Source organism: Amblyomma maculatum, chromosome 1 (genome assembly GCF_055883805.1).
Source record: "Amblyomma maculatum isolate TAMU_Amacu chromosome 1, ASM5588380v1, whole genome shotgun sequence".
Lineage (NCBI taxonomy): Eukaryota > Metazoa > Arthropoda > Arachnida > Ixodida > Ixodidae > Amblyomma > Amblyomma maculatum.
In genome coordinates this window covers 446,068,913-446,093,797 of record NC_139344.1, presented here as the reverse complement: position 1 = coordinate 446,093,797, position 24,885 = coordinate 446,068,913, and the positions used below count along the sequence as shown (strand labels likewise).

Sequence of the window (24,885 nt, the reverse complement as noted above, 5' to 3'; positions counted from 1 at the left end):
GTTCTCAAGTTTGATTTTACGGGATATGTAGCATTTAGAGAATTGGGATTCGTCTTCTAAGAAGTGTAGCATTGAAAACAGGCTTTCTTGTAACGAAATTTTAATGAAACCTGAGTCTGAAATAAATAGACAGCTTTAGCATTATTGACTGTATGGCCTACTTATCACATAGCCTTTCTCTGAGCGTATTACATTAAAACACGTACGAAGGGGCGACTGAACAGTATAAACCACACATTTATTGCGCAACACGAGAAAACACAAATCATAAAACACGGGCAAGGCGAATCAGAATGCTAGAACTGGAAACAAATTAACGTACAGCAAATTCAAATGCAAGTGTTGCACCAAAATAGCGTATATTTACACCTCCTTAGCTTTAGATGCTTTATTTGTTATGCTTTAGAACTCTGCTGTTGGTTTAATGATTTCACCTAGCGCCTTTCTAGACGCTAACAGAGAAAACAGTGCGATTGGAAAATGACACAACATGCGCGTGCGGAAAAGCACTAATCAGGAAGACAGACAATAAATGAAATATAATACATGTTGTTGTATTGTATTTAACAGACAGATTGTGTTACTGGTGCTATTTGTTTGCAGGTATAAGCTGTGTAGATGCTAAATGCAATTAGCTACTGCGGCGTCAGCTGTACAGAGCTCGATGGCTGTGAGTGGCTAATGAGCTAAAGTATGGAAACAAACTCTGCCGGTTGCAAAAAATTATTGCTGTGCGAAAGTGAGAATTATGCGACAGAGCTAGGACGCGTATGCTTGCAGTATATTTGTAATTTCGTCTTATGGGTATTATTTCGTCAGCATCACATTCGATCAAGACACAGAAATAACGAACGCTTATTTTGAAAGATGGTATGAGGAAGGAAAAAACAATTTTTTGCAGTTTTTTCCTCTTTGATACTGTCTCTAAGAAAGTGAATTCGAAAGGAAGGTACTCTAATATTCTCTTGTAAAAAAAAAAATTCCATGCAGAATTGTTGTTGCAAATGGTTTACAACACGACCCAAATTAAAAAAAAAAATTGATAAAAGAACCGCACTGGATGTCTGAACGGACCGATCGTCTTCAAGTTTTATATAGCACCGATATATAGGAGGGGCCATATACCTGCGAATTCATTCTTTTTGAAAAGCTAAGTGGCACACCGACTTGCCAGATAGTGGACAAGTGTGCTATAGCAATGTTTTTCTTCCTTTCAAAGCTATCAGTTGTTTAATACGTAGTGGCTTCCCTGTTGGTTCATCATTCTAAGAACTACATTGTAATAGCACCACGGACAGAACAAGAGAGACGGACGCAAATATGGGCGCTGAAAATAAAATACTTTTCATTGACTTCAACTGGCCTGTATAGGTAGCAACTGTATGACAATACAAGAAAAAAAGAAGAAAGAGAAAGGAGACGAACTGATGAAACCGTGGCATGATTATTCCGTCACTCCTACCTTTACCTTCTACCATTATGGGCCTCGCTGGAACTTGGAAACAGCAGCTCTGTCTTGCTTAGGTGTACAGACGGCACGCTTACACGTTTATTGGAGAACCTTGATAACGCCTGAGTCTCCGCTATTATCCTTGTGGTGGTGCCCGAACAGTAGCGTAGAACAGCAGTTTTTTTTCAGTCAGGTGCACAGTCTTTGTACTCTCTGCAGTGTTCACTTAGCTCCCCCGAGTTTACAACTTTCAAGCTTCTTTTGTGTTCCTGCCCCCTCGTGCTCAGACACCTTCCTGTCCGGCCGATCTAGAGATTGCCACATGATAAGGGAATAGAGTACAGAACATCTTTCTAGCAGCTTACAAGACGCGGGCTATGTTTCGCCACGCAGTCGGGCTCTCTACTGGTTTCTGAATTAACCTTCTTGCAAACAGTGGTAATTTTCTAGGCGCCAAAAAGACCACTTCAATCCCCGCTCTATTCACAGTCTTTTTCAGAATGTACCAAATATTGTGTAGATAACGATGCCTTCGTTCGAAAGTTATTTCACTGGGTCGATATTCCTTGATTTTCTAAGCATGCTTTCTGCTACAGTAATTAGTAGATGCGCTAAGCATTCGACTTCCTAAGGACGATGCACTTGATTCTGAACAGCATTCTCCTTTCGATGTGCACATGACTTGTTAAGGGCGTTAGTGAAGCAAGACATAAGGCTCTTTTTACTGATTTAGAGTGGGCTGAGGCAAACGGTAGAAATGGCTTGTTCCCCCTTGGCTCACAGGTCCAGCACACATGTTGAGCGCCGAAACACAGTACAGAAATCTAGCGGCATTGACTGAGCATTCATGAGTCATCGTTAACGGTCGAAGGCAGTCAGCGAACATAGTAAGAACGTAGGATACCTGGGAGTTTGGGAGCTAAGCAAACACCGCAGCCAGTGTAAGGATCTCACTTTCAAAAAGCTTTTGTTCTGCGCAAGTTTCGAAACGCCATCACAAGGATGGCAGCGCAGGCTCAGGCCATATGAAACTTCTCCGATAAATGTGTAAGCATGCCGTCTGTACACTTTGGCAAGAAAGAGCTGCTGTTTCTGAGCTCCAGGGAGGCCAATAATGATTGAAGGTAATACGTAGTAGGGATGACATATATCATGCCATGGTTGTTGCTGTAGTCCAAATAACATATGGCACATACCCACAGAGGGGGCTCGGCTAGAAATTGGGTAGCAAAGGAATGTTTTGAAGGATACCTGTATGTAATAAAAAAAATGTGATTTGAGGGGTAGAGGAAAGGAAACAAAAAAACGTAAATAAATGAAATATAAAATTAAAAGTGGTAACACTGACGGGGGATTGACACTCGAATTATAGAACAAGAAATGTTGAAATCTTTAGCAAGGCAAACGATTTCATTTCAGTAAACAAATTTTTCCATGGCGGTAAAAACAAACCTGCAACTGTGTCCAAGGATGGTGCCGCCAAATAGTAACAATATCGGGGTACCTAACCTGAGGCCAAGCTGTTGCAAAAGCCTTCCACCAACTGTCTTCTCAAAGTAGTGGAGCGGTGGTGAAACATTCAGAAATGATCTAAGGATTTCTGTTCACCGCAAATTTGCAAGCTGGAGTAAGTGCCAAACCAGATCTGTAAAGATAGAAATTTAAAGGTGGGATATGGCATCGCAGCCTTGTTAGAGAAATCTTAAGTTGCCGTGAATGACATCACTTCCTACACCAAGAATAAATTAGATGCAGGTAGTAATCAGATCTTAAAAGCTGTCGAGTTTGCATATTTATTCTAACGTTTCTCCGAAACCTCGCTGCGGTGATGTACGCTGTCGCTGGAAGGATAGATAATACAGGGCCATTGAGGGTTTTAATCAACGGTTTCAACAGTTCGCTTCTCTTTTCTTTCTTCTTTCCCCTTGTCATACAACTACTGTCTATGTAAGTCATTTGAAGCCAATGAAAACGATGTTCTTTATCAGCGCCTGTGTTAGTGTCCTCTCTCATTCTATCCGTGTTGATACGGCGCTGTAGTTCTCAGACTGTCAATTGTCCTACCAACGGCGCGAAATATTGCTGAAAAAAAAACGGCTAGAGCTTTTCTGAGTGTATAATAAAGAACTTGGTAATTATTATTAAGGCGAAAACCTGTATTGACTAATATAGTCGACGTTCGTTCATACAGTCACGAAATAGCTGTCAATAAAATGGCGTCATCAGAAAGTTGAAAACCTGTCTCCAACAGGAAATGAACCTCCATCCCTTGGATCCCCATCCGGACGCTTTTTAACAAACTGCGCCACGAACGAGGTCGTGAAACAAACATCATAAATCTCCTTGTCTACTGTGAGGAAGGCAGCTAAAATAAATAAATGTAACCTTTCTCCGCCGGGACTAGAACCATCATCCCTTGCCTTCCCAGCCAAGCACTTTTACCAACTGCGCCCCGTCTAGGATCGTGAAACGCACATCATAAGTCTCCTTATCTACCATGAAGGTAGTAGCGATGACAATTACGCTACAATTAGTGATAATAATGGCATTTGCAATGATAATGACGGGGAATTAAGATGACAATGATAATAAAAGCAAACGTGACGCACCTCGTGCACCAGCAATGCTTAGGATTTCGCATTTCTGCTGTGTAGGTTCCACAGTGCTTTCGGAATTTTTGAACATTATCATGAGTAGGAAGCGATGCGGAGTGGGATTATCTTTAGCGAGAGGAAAGTATCTCACAATACCGAACAAAATTCGCGTTCTCCTTTTTTCATGTGCCGTGCTTCACGCTGGTGGGCCACCAGCGCAGTGCCAATCACGAATAACACTTATTTTCTAAACCTGCAACTGCTTTTGGGCGCTGCCTAGTTGTGCGATTTCTCATGTCACATCATATTTCTGTGTTTCGGTTCAGTTAACATTGCACCATGAAATGAGCGCGAAACAACATGACAGGGCAGAAATAATGCGCGAAAGGAACCTCGGAAGCAGACGTCACACGTATATTCTACGCTCCGCGAATGGAGCGGCGGCACTCCTCTTATTTGTCACCTCTTTGTGCGTTTCTCATCGCTCAGGGCGGACACCGCGCACCACTGCTCTTCATAGAAAACGGCCCACTTCCCAGTATTATACTACAACATAGTTGTGGTTCCCCTTCATGGATCACTGCCTTGTCGTGGCGGAGGGGCTTGCGAAACTCGATGAAGTCGTGAGCTCTGCTGTGTGGGGCCACCCAAAATAGATAGGTCACGGCAGAGAGTTCTGACAAAATGTGATTCACTGGAGAAGGTAATGGCAACCCACTCCAGTATTTTCCCTCAAGAAAACCCTATAACCAGTCACAATAGCATTAATGATATGGCGCCGGAAGGTGAGCCCCCCAGGTTGGAAGGCGTCCCACATGTCACATGTTTCTGGCGATGAACAAAGGGCGATTCCAATAGCTCCAGTACGAATGAAGCGGCCGGGCTAAAGCCAAAAGGACGCTCAGTTGTGGATGTGTCGGGGAGCGACCCGAAAGTCCGATGTTGTAAGGTGATATATCACATAGCAACATGGAATGTAAGATTTATGACGCAAGGTAAACTGGATATCGTCAAGCGAGAAATGGACAGATTGGACATTGATATCCTGGGTATCAGCGAGCTTAAGTAGACCGGAATGCGAGAATTTTATTCCAGCTACCCTTATGACTTTTACTGTGGGCACTAATTCATGAGAAGGAATGGGGTCGCTCTCATAGTAAACAGAAGGGGCAAAGCAGTGCTAGGGTAAAACCCCAAAAACGACCGAATGATTTCACTTCGGATCCAAGGTCACCCTTTCAACATAACAGTTATCCAAGTATATACACTAACCAGTAATGCTGAAGAAGCTGACGTTGAGAGATTTTATGCTGACCTGCAATGCCTTTTAGACCGCACTCTATCATCAGACGTCCTTTTTCTCATTAGAGACTGGAATGCTAAGGTGGGGAGTGAAGCAATATCCTGAACTACAGGCACGTTCGGTCTTGGTGAGCCAAATGAAGCTGGGCAGAGGCTAGTAGAGGTTTGTAAAGAAAACAACCTGACCATAGCAAATACTCATTTTCAACATCACAAGAGGCGCCTGTACACATGGAGTTCACCGAACGGTCCATAGAGGAATCAGAATAATTATATTCTTTGTCGGCAGATATGGAGAAGCGCTATACAAGGAGTAAAAACAAGGCCTGGGGCCGATTGTGGCACCGATCATTTGCTTCTTGTAGCCAAATTTAAGCTTCGATTGAGGAAAACGCAGAGAACTAGAAGGCCTTTCAGGTATGATCTAGATCGAATTCCATCAAAATATGCTGTTGAAGTGAAGAATCGATTTCAAGAATTAGATCTAGAAGAGATGCCTGAAGAGATGTGGACTGATGTTCGTGATATAATACAAGTTGCTACTAAAATAGCTCCAAAGCAAAAGAAATGCAAGAAAGCAAACTGGTTATCCTTTGCAAATAGCCGAGGAAAGGAGGATGGCAAAAGTCATGGGAGAAAGAAATAGATAGAAGGTTTTCAATGCGGATTTTCAAAAATAGCAAGAAGAGATAAGAATGCCTTCTTGAACATACAGTGCCAAGCAGTTGTGTACCACGGCCAATTGAGGAACACAAGAGCTCAAGAGCTCTGTATAAGACAATCAAATTTATCCAAGGAAGCTTCTGTGCTAAGCTGGGCGTGGTAAAGGACAAACGAGGCCGGGACCTCACTGAAGCCTCAGAGATAATGAAGAGGGAGCAGGAATACATAGAAGAACTGTACAAGAAGGGCCCGGATCTGCAAACCCAACATAAGACGGTTGTCATTACTGATCTCGAGCCGGGCTTCCTGAAGAGTGATGTTGAATGGGTCTTAGCCAGCCTTGCTGAGAACAAAGCTAGCGAAATAATGGCATTCCAGCTGAGTTGCTTCAAAACCTCAACCATGATGATGCTGTTTACGTTCTGTATACATTATGTCAGGAAATGTGGACATCTCTGCTGTGGTCACAGGATTGGAGGAGGTCAGTTTGCATCCCCGTTCCAAAGAAAGGCAGTGCCAGAGATTGTTCCAACTACCGCACGATCGCGCTTATTTCGCATGCTAGCAAGGTGATGTTGAAACTTCTGCAAGGTAGGCTGCAGCAGTGTGTGGATCGGGAGCATCCGCACGTGCAAGCTGGGTTTCGCAAGGGCAGAGGAACTAGAGACCAGATTGCCAACCTTCGCTGGATTAAGGAAAAAGCAAGGGAGTTCCAGAAAGCCATCTACTTCTGCTTTATTGATTATGCGAAAGCGTTTGACTGCGTAGATCACAGCAGATTGTGGCAAGCTCTCCAAGAGATGAGAGTTCCAAATCACCTCATCTGTCTCCTCAGGAACCTGTATGAAGGGCAAGAGGCCACAGTCAGAACTGGGCATGGTCTTACTGATTGGTTTCCGTTTGAGAAAGGAGTGAGACAAGGCTGCATACTGTCGCCCATCGTATTTAACTCATATGCTGAGTGCATTATGAGGAAGGCCGGTCTAGACGAGTCGTCATCTGGAGTGAAGATTGCTGGGAAACGTATCAACAACCTTAGATATGCGGATGATACCACTTTAATGGCAGAAAGTGCAGTGGAACTCAAGATACTACTGATGCGCGTACAAGAAGAGAGTTAGAAGTTTGCGCTTAAACTGAACAATAAAAAGACAAAGATCATGGCGTCTTGCCCTATCAAGTCCTGGAGCATCAATTGACAAGAAGTGGAAGCTTGAACAGATTTTCTCTTCTTGGGCTCCAAGATTACCCCGATGGAGACTGCAGCCATGAAATTAGGAGACACTTGCTTCTGGAAAAGAGAGCCATGGCTAGCCTTGACCACCTAGTAAAGAGCAGAGACAGTGTACTGCCAACCAAGATCCGTATAACTCGTGCTATGGTCTTTCTATTTGCGATGTATGGATGCGAGAGTTGGACTGCGAAGAAGGCTGACCGCCGAAAATTGACGCGTTTGAACTGTGGTGCTGGCGGAGAATATTGAGAGTTCCTTGGACGGCCAGAAGATCAAATCAATCGATATTGTCGACCATAAATCCTGACTGCTCATTGGAGGGTCGAATTCTAAAGTTAAAGCTCAGCTACTTTGGTCATCTGATGAGAAGAGAGGAGTTGCTGGAGAAAGATTTGATGTTGGGAAATGTTGACAGTGACCGGACAGGGGGTAGGCAGCGAACGCGATGGTTAGATGGCATCCTCGAGGCGCTACGGATGAAGTTGTGTGATGTTAGGAAGATAGTGAGAGACCGGAAAGCTTGGCCTGATATGGTCTATAGGGTCACGAAGAGTCGGACATGACTGAACGACTGAACTGAACTGATAGTTTAGTTTAGCTGTAGAAAATGCTTCGTATAGTAGGCCTTAAGTATTATCCAAAATTTCTATAGCCATTCCCACGGCATTCTTCATATTTTGCAATAGTCCGTGCTACAGAAGTAATTAACAGTTAATATGGACATGGGTTGTCCATGTACTGCAGTGTTAAGTATTTTTCTACGATCAGCTATAAACAATATAAAGCGATTTTATAACTTGCTTACGGACCTGCACATGAGTCCTTGAACTGTCCTTCAGTATCGGTATTCGTAAACTCATCCAAAAAATTGTCCTTGACGAGTTGCAGCAATTTAACTCTGCGCAAGAACTGTAACTAGTGAGGCTAGTTTAGCAGTGCTGTTAGAAGAACTAGGTGACATGAAATGGGATACCTTAGGGATTAGTGAGGTTAGGAGGCCCAATGAGGCGTATACCGTATTGAGAGAGAACAACTTTTATTTAAAATGCCTGCAGAATCGTTTAGGCTCCCTCCAAGCAGGAAGGACAAGCTTTTACCGTGACGCGGCCACTACGTCAGTCTCGTGCGTTGTGCTCCTTGAGGTCTTGTTACGTCCCTCGCTACTTGATGGGCTTGTACTGGGTTATCAAAAGTTACCTTAGAGGTGGGAACTAGGGGTTGGTCTCTTTGTCAATAAGTGTATAGCTAGTAATATAGAGGAATTCTATAACAATAATGAGAAAGTGGGACTTTTTTATTAAGCTTATTAAGCAGTATAAACAGGAGGCTGTGCAAGTCTAGCACCTACAAGTTGTCATGATGAGCAGGCGGTTGTAAACCTCCACGAAGATGTAGAATTGACGATGCGGCAAGCACAGAGGCAGTATATGGTAATAATGCTAAGGTCAATGGGTGAATATGCCATTGCTTTTAGGAAAAGAGGGGAGGGGGGAGTTACTTGTGGAGTTTTCAGAGCGAAATAACTTACGTATCATGAATGCTTTCTTCAGCAAACGGAAGAACCGGAAGTGCACGAAAAAGACCTAAAGGGGATACTAAAAATAAAATTGACTTCATACTTTATTCTATCCCAGCAATTATGCAGCAGATAGAGATAATTGCGAACGGAAGATGGAGCAACCACAGGTGTCAAAGCCTCGAATTAGTGTAAATTTGAAGAGGTAACGAAGAAGATTAGTAAGAAAGAAGTAAGTCCATCAATGAATTATTAGTGAGGCGGAGGGCAGAAGAGTTCAGGATCTCGCTAAGAATGAATATTCAGCTCTACCCGAAGGTGACGAAATTAGCTTGAAAACATTGAACAATGTTTTCAAAGCCTCACGCAGTCTCTGACGGCCGTAGAACCTGCTGAAATGACATCTGAGAGCAGGCTTCCCACGCACATCCTGTGTGATCCGCCGCGAACACCTCCGTCTTTTCATGGCGATGTGTTTGAGGACGTCGAGAACTGGCTTGAGACCTACGAGCGAGTCGCCCGTTAGAACGGGTGGAACGATGAGCGTAAGCTCCAGAACGTGTACTTCGCTCTTGCAAAGTCTGCATGGACATGGGTTGAAATTTGAAAACCATGAGGTTTCGTTTGCATCTTGGGCAGCCTTCTGTCGTGACTTGAAAGCCACATCTCCTATTGCCGAATGCCGGGAGCGAGCCGAAGCTGCGCTACACTCACGCAGTCAACGCCAAAACGAGAGCGTGCGTATGTTCTTTGAGGACATGACATGCCTCTTCAAGCGTGCAGACCCGCAAATGCCGGAAGAGAAGAAGCTGCGCCACCTGATGCGGGGCGTTAAGAAAGAACTTTTCTCGGGACTGATGCGCAGTCCACAGCGCACTGTGGCGGAGATTCTCAGCGAGGCTGCGACCATGGAGACAACGCTGCAACAGCGAGCCTGTCAGTACAACCATGACGTGAACTCCCTTTGCATGTCGGCAGTAACATGGACACATTACGCAATGTTAGCAGTCCTGGCGTGCGGGAGAAACTGCGAGCCCTCCGAATGCCTTGCAACACGACATCTTGTCCTTCACTGGCTGAAGTCGTCCGGGACGAGGTGCGTACGGCAGCTGAGCAAGTTGCTGACGTCCCCCACGAGCGCGTTCCCCACCGCACGTTCGACGCGAGAACCACCTACGCGTTCGTCCTAAGTAAGGCTCCCACGTCGGACCATGGTATCAATGCCGCAGCTCCAGCAATGGAGCCGCAGGGTCCTCGCATATAGCCGCATGGAGTCTTGCTATTCCCCTGCGTCAAACTACCAGCAGCCTCGTAAGTCAAGTATGGCGGCACCGGGACCGTCGGCCCCTGTGCTATCACTGCGGTGAAGCCAGTCACCTGTACTCGGCGTTCCCGCACCGTCGCGTCAGCATACGGGGTTTCGTCCCAGAGGACCCCTACTCTCGGAATGGTGGACAGGCTACTGATATCGCAAGCGACTTTGCTGCGCGACAGTATCCCGTCACGTTCGGTTACCAAGAGCGTCAGTGTACGTTCCCGACTAGCTACCGTTTGCCAAGTCTCAACTATTCTCGACGCCGCTCTTCCATTCCTCGCCCGAAAAACTAATACCGGCGGCCTTCGGAGGCAGGGTCGCTGATGTCAGGAAATGTGAAGATCCTTTGTCATCGTCAGGCCGATCCGACGAGATTTCGCTGGTGCCAGCTAGCGACAGCATCCGACTTACTACATGCGATTTGTGTGTAACGATTGATGGGGTGAATGTCATCGCGTTACTCGACACCGGTGCAGATTATTCAGTAATGAGCCATGGTCTCACTCGAGAATGGTCTGGCCCGATTATGCGAATGGCAGAAAGCCACTTGACTGAACCTGCAGGCAAGTGCACAGCGCGGGACGGCATCCGTGCTTTTGTGTATGTCGGAGAATTCACCGTGCTTTCTGAGTGTTCGAAAGACGCAATTCTTAGTCTAGACTTCCTGCAGACCAACGGCGCTGCTACCGACCTGAAAAGAAGCGCGCGTTACCTTTTCGACGAAACGGGCCGTGGTACGCATTGAAAACGAGGTTCCACGACTGAACGTTTTGCGCACAGTCGACGATGACGTGAGGGTGCCAGTACGGTCTAGTGTGCTGTTTCTTGTAAGGCATGCCTTATTTCACGACTACAAGGGTATCGCGAATGGGTACATCCCACCCCTCCTCGAGAAAGCATTACCCGTTGCTCGAGGACTCGTGCAACTCCAGAACGGATGTGCTACTATCCTCCTTACAAACTTTCCTAAGGAGATGCGGCACCTCACCAAGGACACGGCTGTTGCCTTCCTTCACAATGTTATTGCCTTACCTCATTTATATGCCGCCGGGGCGAACCCTCAAGAAGAGGCCGTACATTGTCATGCTCTTCAGACAATGAAAATAAGCCCGGACTTGACGCCTGATCAGAGGAATATTCACTCGGCTCTCCTGACCGATTTCGCTTACTGCTTCGCCACGGGCTCCAAGGTCAGTCGCACTCTTGTCACCAAGCATCGCAGCATTACCGATGAGACCACGTTGCCGGTATGCCAGCGCACGTACCGGGTTTCTCCTAAGGAACGTGAAGCGATTAAAATGCAAGTGGATGAAATGTTTGCGGGTGACGTGACCCAGCCTTCGACGAGCCCATGGGCGTTGCCAGTGGCCCATGTAAAAAAAAGATGACACCTTGAGATTCTACGTAGATTACCGAAAGCTAAATAACGTGACCAAAAAGGACGTCTATCGGCTCCCCGGAATTGATGATGCCCTCGACCGAATACGCGACGCCAGGTACTTCTCATTAGACTTCAAACGCCGATACTGGCAAATCGAGGTAGATGAGAGATACCGAGGGAAGGCTGCATTTGTGAGGCGCGACAGCTTATACGAGTTTAAGGTGCTTCCTTTTTGTCTTTGTCCTGCACCGGCCATGTTCCAGCGTATGATGGACACGGTTCTAGCAGGTCTGAAGTGGCAATCGTGCTTGGTGTACTTAGATGATGTTATTTTCTCGCATACTTTCGAGCAACGCCTGAACCGGTTGCGCATTGTGCTTCAAGAACTCAAATGCGCGCAAATAACGATCAAGCCTGAGAAATGCCACTTCGCTTTCAAAGAACTACGCTTTCTCGCCGATGTTGTAAGTGCACAGGGCGTTCTACCTGATCTCAACAAGACTACCAATGTGTGAAATTTTCTACGTCCCACCGACAACAAGGCACTTCGGCGATTTCTAGGTCTTTGTTCTTACTACCAACGCTTTGTCCAAGATTTTTTTCAAGATAGCTGATACATACTTAGAAGCGGTCTTTCCTTCTAAATAATTGGCTAGCGCTTTCAGCTCAGGGTCTGATCGCTGTTGTTCTGCGAAACTGCTGCCGCTTACCGGTGCCAAAAAGGCGTCGTCGTCATCGTGTTTCGGGGGGCGTCGACGGGATTGCGGGATAAGCAGCCTGCGTCGGAATACTTCCAGCCCGACTTATAGACTACAGTCAAGTCAAATTCTTGAAGTCGTAGGCTCCATCTGGCAAGGCGGCTGGAGGGATCTTTCAAATTAGCCAGCCAGCAGAGCGCGTGATGGTCGCTCACCACCGTGAATGGTCGGCCGCATAGGTATGGACGAAACTTAGAAGTGGCCCAGATGATCGCAAGGCACTTCTTTTCGGTCGTCGAGTAATTGACATCACACCGATGCCAGTGGTGTCGGCCTCGGCGCAGTCTGCGCCCAGCGCAAGCCTGGTTTGTCCGAATACGTTGTCGCCTGTAAACCGCAAAGCCAAGTCCAACTACTCCGTTACCGAAAAGGAGTGCTAAGTAATGGTGTGGGCTATAACTAAGTTCCAACCTTATTTATACGGCCACTCCTTCGAGGCAGTTACAGATCATCGCGCTCTCTGCTGGCTCGCGTCTCTCAAGGATCCGTCTGGCTGTCCCGGGCGCTGGACTCTCAGGCTTCAGGAATACGACATCCGTGCAGTGTACCGCTCTGGCCGCAAGCACTCTGACACCGATGCGCTTTCTCGGTCACCGGTTCCCTCGCCTAACTCATCGTCCCCTCCTCAAGCATCCTTGTCAGCACTCAACATTGAGGATATGCCTTTCGAGCAACGACAAGGTCCTTGGGTTTCTAACCTGCTAGATATCCTTGGCACTACTTCCGCGGTTACGCATCGTCGGGAACTCCGCCGACAGGCCTCCCATTTCCCTGTTTGGGACGGCCTGCTGTACTGAAGGAGCTACAACTCAGATGGCAGAAAATGGCTTCCTGTGATTCCACGCTACCTCCGTTCAAAGGTTTGTGCCCACCATCACACTGAGCCGCAAAGCGGTCATGCTGGCGTCCTGAAAACCTATGATCGAATTCGTCAGAGGTACTACTGACGGGGAATGTAAAAGTTCGTACGTCGCTACATTCGTTCTTGTACCACCTGTCAACAACGCAAGATTTCTCGCCACCATGCTGGCCCTCGCCAGCCTTTAATGTGCCTAGCTCGCCCGTTTTATCGCGTGGGAATCGACCTTTATGATCCGCTACCATGCCGTGCCGCCGGTAATCGATGGGCCATCGTCGCCGTCGACCACCTGACCCGTTACGCGGAGACTGCTGCACACTCTCACGGTGGCAGCCTGAGAGGTAGCCCATTGTCTTCTGCACCACTTCCTTTTTCTACATGGCGCCCCTCGCGAGCTACTGAGTTATAGAGTTATAGTCTTTCTTTCCGAAGTGGTCCGAGCTCCTTTCGTCTTGCAAATCGATAATCGGGCTACAACCGCGTGCCACCCGCAAACAAACGGCTCACGGAGTGCTTCAACCGTACGCTTGGGGACATGCTCGCAATGTATGTTACGTCTGAATCTGTGAGTCCCAACTGAGACCAGGTACTGCCACTCGTAACATTCGCGTACAAAACTGCCACCCAAGCAACAACTGCTTTTTTCGGCCTTCTTTCTCTTATATGGCCGTGAACCATCTTGTAATCTAGACACAATGTTGCCATACCATCCAGATGCCTCTGAGTACAGTGCTTTGTCAGACATTTTACATAAGGACGAGGAGTGCCGTCAGCTAGCTCGCACGTTTACCTCCACCACTCTCGGCTATCGCAAAGATCAGCATAATAGCGATACCCTTGCTCAGACGTTCCTGGCCGACAGATTCGTTTGGCTATACGTTCCTACAACCAGCAAACTAGAAACCAAATACCACTGATCTTATAACTTCTTGGAACGCACATCCCCTGTAAACTACGCCATTGCACTAATATTCCTACCACCGCCGTCGAGTCCGCGAGGTTGTCTATGTTTGCCACCTCAAGCCATATTACAACGCTCTGGTCGTCTCTTCCCCGTGAGTCGCCAGGATGGCAACTTCTCACGCGCGGGAAATGTAAAGAAGACACAAAACAGACAACGCTGCGGCATCGCCATCACCATCGCTTGTCTCCGGCGCCCATCTCTTGCGCTGAAGCTCTTTCCTGCCGCTGTCAATTCGATCCTGCTGTGCCTGACTTGTGCGTGCTGCATAGCGCTAGACGTTTGACCAAGGTATTAAATCCACATTTCAATATATATATATATATATATATATATATATATATATATATATACGGCGCGTTGTTTTCCAGCGGCTTTTTCTTTAATATTGTTTCTCGCTAAAATCACCACACACTGTTCTCGTCAATGTCAACAAATAACATTAAAATAATAATAATAATAATAGTAGTAGCAATAAATCCCCAATGCTTGCCTTCGACGCGTAGATTGCTCGCTCTTTTAAAAGAAATAAATATGTATATATATATATATATATATATATATTGTAAAACAGCTATTCGGCTCTGATATGTTCAGCGCCTGATGCTCTGAAGAGAACGACAACCATGTTAAACGCGCGTGACGGTCTCCGGCGCTCGAGCGTGCGCTTACAGAAGTGCAACGACTGATAGCAGAACGTTCCATTGACTGTTGACGGCGTAGCGCCCTGTTCAAAGACTCCTATTACAAGTGGTGGAGGTGACAGCAATCCGCTCAACCTGGAGTTTCGCAGCCGAGCGTTGCCTACGACTTCCTGATGCCTGAGACCACCAACCCCATCGCCTGTCATCTGTCCCGGTGCAGCGCGTCAGCGCGACGCAGCCATCTTCAGCGGCACCAATGACACGGATGTAGAAGTCTGGTTGGCGTCGTATGAACGCGTAAGTGTGTACAACAAGTGGGACGACACCGTGAAGCTTACAAACCTCATTTTTTTATTTGAGCGACGTTGCCAATATATGATTTTGTAACCATGAGAGTGACATCTCTACCTGGACGGCTCTCAAGACCAGCCTGCCCTAAGGTTTTGGCCGTCCCGCTATACGTAAGCTTCGCGCCGAGCAACGCTTGCAAAGTCGGGAACAACAAACCGGCGAGAACGTCACCAGTTTCATAGAAAATGTCTTCGACCTCGGCAAGCGTGTAAACCCTACCATGAGCGACGCCGAGCAGATCGGGCACATTATGCAAGTCATTGACGATGACGCCTTCCAGATGCTCGTCGCCAAAAATCCCCAAACTGTGTCCGACCTTATCAGCTTATGCCAAAGCTTCGATGAACTGCGCAAAAGGCGGCTTTCCACACGACGTGCTGGCCTTCAGCAGGTCACCCTTTCAGCTTGGCTCTCTCCGGGGACGGTGCCCTGGACCAACAGTCGCTCATTCAGCACATTCAACAGTTTGTTCGTGAGGAAGTCGCACGCCAGCTTTCCTTGTCTACCTGCCCGCCAGCACCTGCACCTGCGTCTGCGCCGCCGCTCAATCCCACCCTTCAGCGTGTTATACAAGAGCAGGTCGCTGGGGTTCTGCCTTCACCTCCTCAGCAGCCCCTGGTGGCGGCTCCTCTCACGTACGCTGATGTTTTGGTGCGGCCACCACCCCCTGTCGCCCCTGTATACAGCCGGCCTGCCCTCCTATACGAGCCTCAGGGGCCTCAGCAAATTCAGCAACCTATAATCCCCCCTTATTGTCCAGTTCTCCGCCGCCGATCTCAACCACAGCCTTCATCCTCCATCACATCATACTTCGCCACGGGGCTCCCAAAGAATTGCTGAGTGACACAGGTCCCGCCTTCCTTTCTGAAGTTGTCGAACCTGTTCTTAGAGAATGCAAAATCGTTCACCGCGCCACCTCCGCGTACCATCCGCAAACAAATGGAATGGTAGAGCGTTTTAACCGCACCATGGGCGAAATGCTGGCAATGTATGTCGCTTCGGACCACTCCAACTGGGACCGCGTTCTTCCATTCGTCACATTCGCTTATAACTCTGCCACTAAAGCAACCACTGGATTCTCGCCATGCTTCCTCCTGTACGATCGTGAGCCCTCTTTTACTATGGACATCATTCTGCCTTGCCGACCGGATTCTTCTGAATTCGCGACTGTTTCACAAGCTGCAACTTATGCTGAAGAATGTCGCCAGCTTGCCCGGTCCTTCACTTCTCACGCCCAGCAATAGCAGAAAACCACACGAGATCAATATGCACTTCTTCCTACTTACCGCACAGACTCTTTGGTCTGGCTATGGGTGCCTTCCTCCAGTCCCGGCCTTTCATCCAAACTTTTGAGCAAGTAACAGGGTCCCTACCGTATTGTCAAGCAAACATCCCCCGTCAACTACCTCATCGAACCCCTTACGCCATCCATTGACCACCGTCGCCGCAATCGTGAAATAGTACACAGCAACCGCCTGAAGCCTTACTACGACCCTGCCATCGTAACAACGCCATAATCCGCCAGGATGACGTCTTTTCACCCGGGGGAAGTTGTAAAACAGGTATTTAATCGCCTGATGCTCTGAACAGAACGACAACTACGTTCAAAGCACGTGGCGGTCAAGAAAGAAAACGACGACGAAGCTCTCTCTCCTACGCTCGAGCGTGCGCTTACAGAAGTGCAACGACTGATAGCAGAACGTTCCATTGACTGTTGACGGCGTAGCACCCTGTTCAAAGACTCCAATATATGCAATGCAAACATTATCATACAATATATATTGTGATTGTGTGAGCCTTCCGTGGATGTTCTTTATTTTGTACATGCCATGATCTTCCTCTTTCATTTGTACATACCATCATCATCGTCCCGCGGCGCCGGCTCCGGCACGCGCCTGGGTTTTGTCATCGGATTAAAACGCTAGACAAGGCATCGCTGGCCTTGCCGTCACGACCTTGCCGTCTCAACATAGCCTTCTTTCACAAGTGGTGGAGGTCGAGTTCGATCCCCTTGCTGCCTCTCACTGGAGCTACGTTCCGGTCGTCGTTTGGCAACTACCACCATAATCATGTCCACCGAGAGCAATCCCGACCCGGCCGGACCCTCTACCTCAGCTGCACCGACGCCTCCGACTCTGCCCACACGTCAACGCGACCCACCGCTGTTCGCTGGTCGTCGTGACGAAGACGTGGACGACTGGCTTGACACATATGAACGCTGCAGTGCCTATAACCGGTGGGACGATGCTTTAAAATTTCTCAACGTTTCGTTCTATCTAATTGAGGTCGCCAGAAACTGGTTAATTAATCGCGAACCCCACACTACTAACTGGACCACTTTCAAACAGCAATTCCGACAATACTTCGCCGACCCGGCAGTTCGGTCTGAGATCGCGAGAAACAAGCTCGCTTCCCGCATTCAAGGTCCCGACGAATCATATGCGTCTTACATAGAGGCTGTTCTTGCACTTTGTCGGCGCATTAGTCCCACCATGACAGAACCTGAACGTGTGCACCACGTCTTAAAAGGGATCAATGCTATGGCATATCACACCTTAGTTGCCCAGAATCCTTCAAGTGTCGAATCAATTATTACGACCTGTCAACGCCTCGACCAGCTGCAGTCCTCTCGACTACAGCCCGGCTTCGCAACTGCTCCGACCTCTGCTGACTTTGATCTGCGGGCAATGATTCGAGCAATCATCCGAGAGGAGCTTCAAGCCCTCAATCCTTTCTGTCGACATGGGTGCGATCATTCTTCCGCACCTCCTAATGACGCCGTTCTCCGCAACATGATTAAAGAAGAGTTAGCTACCATCAGCCGCCCTATGACATCCGAACCTTCTGCAATCCGCCCAGCGCCGACCTACGCCCACGTCGCTGCATCCCCCCCTTCTTTGGATCCCCCACCCCGACCGGCACCAACATACAATCACATCAATGCAATGGCGATGGCTCAACCGACACAACCCAATTACGCACCTTGGCGTCCCCCCCGACCAGTCTGCTATTACTGTGGAATTAGAGGACATATATCCCGCTTCTGTCGTCGCCGCCTTCAGAATGAGCGCCGTGGTTACGACACCTTCGAATGCGACATGCCTTCAACCTCATATTATCAACGCCGGTCTATTCCAAGCCCACCTCGACGATCCTCCCCACCTCCAGTATCTTCCTCTGAGCCTCGTGGGAACCATGTATCCCGACGCCGGTCCACATCCCCATACCGCCGCTCAGTTTCCCCTCTCCGCCCCGCAACCGGTCTCCCTGTCCGCCATCCGGAAAACTAAGTGTTGCAGTTTCCGGAGGTCAAACTGCACGCTGCGAACTTATTAAAAGTCCTCCTGATCGCCCGTATAACGTTATTGGTGTTATCGCTGAAGGTATACCGGTTGAAGCTTTGATTGATACAGGGGCTGCAATTTCTGTCATTCACGCTGATCTGTGCTACCGTTTGCGAAAAGTGACAACCCCATATGATGGGCCTCAACTCCGTGGAGCCAATAACGTCCCTTTGCGCCCTTCAGCGAAGTGCACCGTACGAGTTGTTATCGACGGCATCCGTCATCATGGGCAGTTTGCTGTGCTCTCACCTTGTGCGCATCTCATGATTTTCGGATGGGATTTTTTGTCAACCGCTTCAGCGTTAATTTCTTGTGGTGACCGAGTTATCCATATGACAGACAGCGATTTTTCATCTGACTTTTCTGAACGACATCATCCCCTCGTTGCCGCCGCTGATACTGTTTTGCCTCCTCAGTGCGAAAAACTACTTACTGTTGTTTCTGAACACATCACTGACGGGGACGTCCTCATAGCACCATCATATAGTCATCTTGCACGCGGCATCGCCTTCCCGTCAAGTCTTGTCCGGTTCCACAACGGCTCAGCGGCAGTAGTGGCCACTAACACTTCCCGTGAATCCCTCGTGCTCCCAAAAGGAACTTCTCTGAATTGTATGGTGGATGTTCAACCTTTTTCCCTGATGGTGCTCACCGCCCCTCCGCCTCAGCAACGTGTTTCGTCAGACGTCTCTCTTTCTGTTCTCGCAAAGACTATTAATCCTAAACTCACGCCGAACCAACGCCAAGAACTGCTGACATTGCTTCGACACCACCAAGCCATTTTTGATGCCACTTCCACACCACTGGGACGGACTAGTGTTGCGCACCATCGCATCATTACTGAAGGTAACTCTATCGTTCGACGACGGCCTTATCGGGTTTCGCTCTCTGAACGAAAAGTAATTGAAGAAAATGTAAATGACATGCTTCATCGCAATATAATTCGTCCTTCAACAAGCCCATGGTCCTCCTCAGTAGTGCTAGTTAAAAAAAAGGACGGCTCGGTACGCTCTTGTGTTGATTACCGCGCACTCAACAAAATTACCCGCAAAGATGTATATCCGATGCCGCGAATTGATGACGCCCTTGACTCCCTCCAAGGCTCCGAATATTTCTCGACCTTGGACCTTCGCTCAGGGTATTGGCAAATACCTATGCAGAAGGACGACAAAGAAAAAACCGCTTTCGCAACACCCGATGGCCTTTACGAATTTAATGTTATGCCTTTCGGACTTTGTAACGCACCAGCCACATTTGAAAGAATGATCGACACTGTACTTCGTGGCCTCAAATGGAGAACCTGTTTGTGTTACTTGGACGACATTGTCATCTTTTCGGCAACCTTTAACGACCATCTCACGCGCCTGAATGAAGTCCTCACCTGTCTCGCTTCGGCAGGCCTTCAGCTCAACACCAAGAAGTGCCACTTTGCACAGAAGGAAATTAGAATATTGGGACATCTGGTCAGCCATGACGGCATTCGCCCAGATCCTGAAAAAATAATCGCGGTCTTGAACTTTGCTCGTCCACAACGGATTACATATTTGCGCAGTTTCCTCGGCCTCGCGTCCTACTTCCGGCGTTTTATAAGGCATTTTGCAACTATAGCTGCACCACTTCATGAGCTACTTAAAGCACGCAGCCCTTTCGTGTGGACTGAGCAGTGCGAAACTGCTTTTAATGACCTCAAGCACGCCCTCACATCAGATCCTGTTCTTGCCCACTTTAGTGACAGCGCTCCAACTATCCTGCACACCGATGCCAGTGGTCACGGTCTTGGCGCTGTACTTCTGCAGCGTGATGCAACATCGCGTGAGAAAGTGATTGCCTTTGCCAGTCGGACTCTCACTCCAGCTGAGAAAAACTACACCATTACCGAGCAGGAGTGTCTTGCTGTCATCTGGGCTGTCCAAAAATTTCGCCCTTACCTATACGGTCGGCATTTCACAGTTGTGACCGACCACCATGCTCTTTGCTGGTTGTCTTCACTCAAAAACTTGACAGGCCGACTTGGTCGCTGGATTCTACGCCTGCAAGAATACCATTTCGACATCACTTATAAATCTGGTCGCCAACACCAAGACGCCGACGCTCTCTCTCGCTGTCCCCTTTCGGAATCCGCTTGCTGCTTTTCTTCACAATTCATTTCCACCTCTGACCAGAGCCAACCATCTCTTTGCCCGACGTATATCACAACCGTTTGTTTTGACGACTCTGAGAACAAGCACGCTTTCCGCTCACAGCAATTAGCCAATGCCTACTGCCGTCCTATCATCGACCGCCTTATCGGCGCTTCGGACCCGCCCAATGCTAGGCTTCGCCGACAGCTGAGCCATTTCAAGCTCGAAGATGGCATCCTACTCCGCTACGTGTATTGCCCTGATGGAACTCGCTGGATCCCAGTCGCGCCGCGTGTGCTTCGCCCACGTATACTGGCGGCTCTCCACGATGACGCTACTGCAGGTCACCTTGGTTTTGACAAAACCTACGACCGCGTGAGAAAACGATTCTTTTGGCCTGGCTTATCTTCCACCGTTGCCAAATACGTCGCATCATGCCCTCTGTGCCAACGTCGCAAACGGCTGACTTCTTCGCCCGCTGGCCTTCTACAACCTCTTCCTTGTCCCACCACGCCATTCGACGTAGTCGGCATCGACTTATATGGTCCCCTACCTCTCTCCTATGGGGGTAACCATTGGATTATAACAGCTGTCGACCACCTCACACGTTACGCTGAGACAGCACTTGTACCGACTGGTTCCGCTGAAGAAGTAGCAAATTTCTTTTTGCGATCAATTGTAATACGACATGGCGCTCCTCGGGTGCTCCTAAGTGACCGCGGTACAGCCTTTTTATCGAAAGTCGTTGCCGAAGTTCTTCACGTCTCATCCACCCTTCATAAGACAACCTCAAGCTACCATCCCCAGACTAACGGTCTGACTGAGCGATTTCATCGCACCTTGTCGGACATGATATCAATGTACATCACACCAGATCATCGAAATTGGGACACTATTCTACCATTCGTCACATTCGCCTATAATACAGCAGTACAGCGAACTACCGGTTACTCTCCATTTTTCCTTGTTTATGGCCGTCCTCCCACTACAATTTTCGACGCTTCCTTCTTCTCTACGCCCGACTACTCCACATCAGTACCTACCCAGTTCTTATCTCGTGTGGCCAGATGCCGTCATCTTGCCCGACTCAACACGGCAGCGTGCCAGAAAGTCCGCAAGACTCGCTATGATTCTACACATCGAGTGGTCTCTTTTCGTCCTGGTGACGAAGTACTGCTTTACACACCATTGCGCACCTCTGGCCTTAGTGACAAATTCCACCACCGCTACGTAGGTCCCTATGAGATCATAAGCCAAACTTCCCCAGTGAACTACAAAGTGACGCCTGTTGATCCCCCAGCTGATCGACGCCACCGTGGAACTGAAATTGTTATGTGTCTCGCCTGAAACCGTTTGTGCGCCGCGATGCATCACTTACTTAGGAGCGGCCAGGCTGGCCGCTTCCGACCCCCCGGGCAGATTGTGTGAGCCTTCCGTGGATGTTCTTTAATTTGTACATGCCATGATCTTCCTCTTTCATTTGTACATACCATCATCATCGTCCCGCGGCGCCGGCTCCGGCACGCGCCTGGGTTTTGTCATCGGATTAAAACGCTAGACAAGGCATCGCTGGCCTTGCCGTCACGACCTTGCCGTCTCAGCATAGCCTTCTTTCACAATATATATATATATATATATATATATATATATAACATTGATAAGATCAACAATTGGTGCACACAGTGGCAAATGGAAATTAACACCTCAAAAACAAAACTTGTCAGATTTACCACAACATCTAACACCGAACCATTCCACTACACTTTGAACAACGTGCGTATTGAATCGGTACCCATCATAAAGTATTTAGGTGTACATTTAGCATCAGACCTTCCATGGAACTGTCACTTAGATACGGTCATCAATAAGGCTTCCAAAACACTCGGCTTCCTCAGACGCAACCTGCGATTAGCTAATCCAGACACAAAGCTATTAGCATACACCACATTAGTGCGCTCTAAGTTGGAGCACGCCTCTTTAATTTGGAACCCTCATCAAGCATACCTAGTAACAAAATTGGAGTCTCTGCAAAATAAAGCCGCCCGTTTCATATCTAAAAACTATTCGCGATCAGCAAGTATAACTGAAATAAAAACAGCCCTCAACTTACCTCTTCTTGAAAGACGGAGAATGTTTTCCTTACTGTCCTTTTTCTTCAAATTATATTATAGTAATTCTTCCTTTGCGTTGCATCATATCACGCCGGCTCATCATGTATTCCCACGCATTGATCACCAACTGAAAGTGCAACCCATCTTTGCTCGAACCAATCTGTTCTTTCACTCGCCTCTCCTCCTCGCCATCCGTCAATGGAATCTGCTGCCTGCCACCATTGCATCTTCCAGTGATTATGAAACGTTTGTAACCGGACTAAAAAATCACTTCGAGCTGTAACCTTCATCTCTGCATTTCTTTTTTTCGTATTAAAGCGCTGCTCTTCGAAAAACGTGAATGTTAGGTGCCATCTGTATCTTTATTTGAGTGTTTGAAGCATTAGCTTTTCAACATTTTGCGCCTGGCTATATTGTTAACCACTGTATACTTATCGCAATTTTGGATGCATTGTTTGTACTGTTGTCCCACTTTCCGCCCCCCCCCCCCCCCTATGTAATGCCCGCCCGGGCCTTTAGGGTATTTGAATAAATAAATAAATAAATAAATAAATATATATATATATATATATATATATATATATATATATATATATATATATATATATATATATTGTAAGGTAACCCGAAGGTCGGACTTGGGGGATCAGGCTTTATTGCAGACCTGAAGCCTTGGTCGCACACTGCAGCCAAACACACTCCGCGATGACGATGGGTATCTACAAGAGGGAGCAGGATGAAGATGAAGCAGCACGTTCAGTCGTGTGGAAGATGAAGCGCCACACAGTGCTCACACTATTTCGCCCGCGCAGTTAAAGCGGCCAGCCTGGCCGCAGTTAGTCCGCAGGATTGCGCCGAATAAAAGGTTTCATACGTGAAACGTGGACAACTTCAGTGCCACGGTAACGACTGTCCGGAGGAGGGTGAACAGGGGAGACGCGATAGTTGACCGGGGAGGTTTTTGCAAGAACTGTGTAAGGACCAATGTAACGGTGCTGTAACTTGTCAGAAAGGCCAGGAGTGCGTAATGGGGTCCAAAGTAACACCTCGTCGCCGGGACGGAACGAAACTTGGCGATGGGTTGCATCATAGCGGCACTTGCGGTCTTCCTGGCTGGCTTCCGTGTTGACGCGAGCAAGCCGGCGAGATTTGGCCACTCGGGAAAGGAACTGGTCAGGAAGAGAGGGTGAGGAACTGGCATGTGTAGAAAGGAAAGAGGCGTCAAGAAAGGTAGCAGGAGAACGGCCGTAAACGAGGAAAAACGGGGTGTAACCTGTGGTCCGCTGTACAGCCGTATTGTAGGCGAACGTAACAAAAGGAAGTATTACGTCCCAGTTTCGGTGGTCCTGGCCGACGTACATAGACAACATGTCAGAAAGCGTGCGGTGGAACCGCTCAGTCAACCCATTGGTCTGGGGGTGATAGCTGGAGGTCAATTTGTGATGTGTGGTTGAGGCCTCAATAACTTCGGCTACAATCGTCGACAGAAATGTCCGACCACGATCGCTGAGAAGCACTTGAGGGGCCCCATGGCGTAGTACGAGCGATTCCAAAAAGAAGGTCGCGACCTCATGTGCTGAGCCATTAGGCAGAGCAGCGGTCTCAGCGTAGCGTGTTAGGTGGTCGACGGCGGTGACGATCCAGCGATTACCTCGTGCGGACAATGGAAGTGGCCCGTATAAGTCTATGCCAACAACGGCAAAAGGAGTAGCTGGGCAAGGTAGCGGCTGTAGTAGGCCAGCAGGAGGAGAAGTGGGCCGTTTGCGGCTCTGACATGGCAGACAAGAGGCGACGTATTTTGCCACACTTGAGGCGAGGCCTGGCCAGAAGAAACGGCTTTTCACGCGGTGGTAAGTTTTATGAAAGCCTAAGTGACCGGCTGTAGCATCATCGTGGAAAGCCGCCAGGATACGGGTGCGAAGCGCTCTCGGAATAACGGGGACCCAACGGGTGCCTTCAGAGCAATAAATATAACGGGACAGCACGCCGTTGTCAAGTTTGAAATTTTGGAGTTGTCTGCGCATCCTAGCGGTAGGAGGGTGAGAAGCACCGGTGAGAAGGTTGATTAGGGAAAGACAGTAGGGATCGGCTTGCTGGTGTGAAATAATTGCGTAGCGATCTGGAGCAGCGGCAGGAGTAGCACAGGGGATGTTTGGAGCTCTGGACGACATTGCGACGCCGAGGGTGCACGCAGGAAGGCGCGAAGAAGCACTAGGTGGAGATTCTGGGAGCGGGCAGCGGGAAAGAGCATCGGCATCTCGATGTTTGCGACCTGATTTGAA

General features: G+C 48.2%; 1 protein-coding gene across 1 annotated transcript; it reads left to right on the top strand.

Annotated features, from left to right (window-relative positions):
* The first annotated feature begins 22,181 nt into the window (after positions 1-22,181).
* On the top strand, positions 22,182-22,886 carry LOC146209619 (uncharacterized). The gene has a single exon (XM_084587430.1). It carries the CDS (start codon positions 22,182-22,184, stop codon positions 22,884-22,886), a length of 705 nt encoding a protein of 234 aa, XP_084443556.1.
* The last annotated feature ends 1,999 nt before the right edge of the window (positions 22,887-24,885 follow it).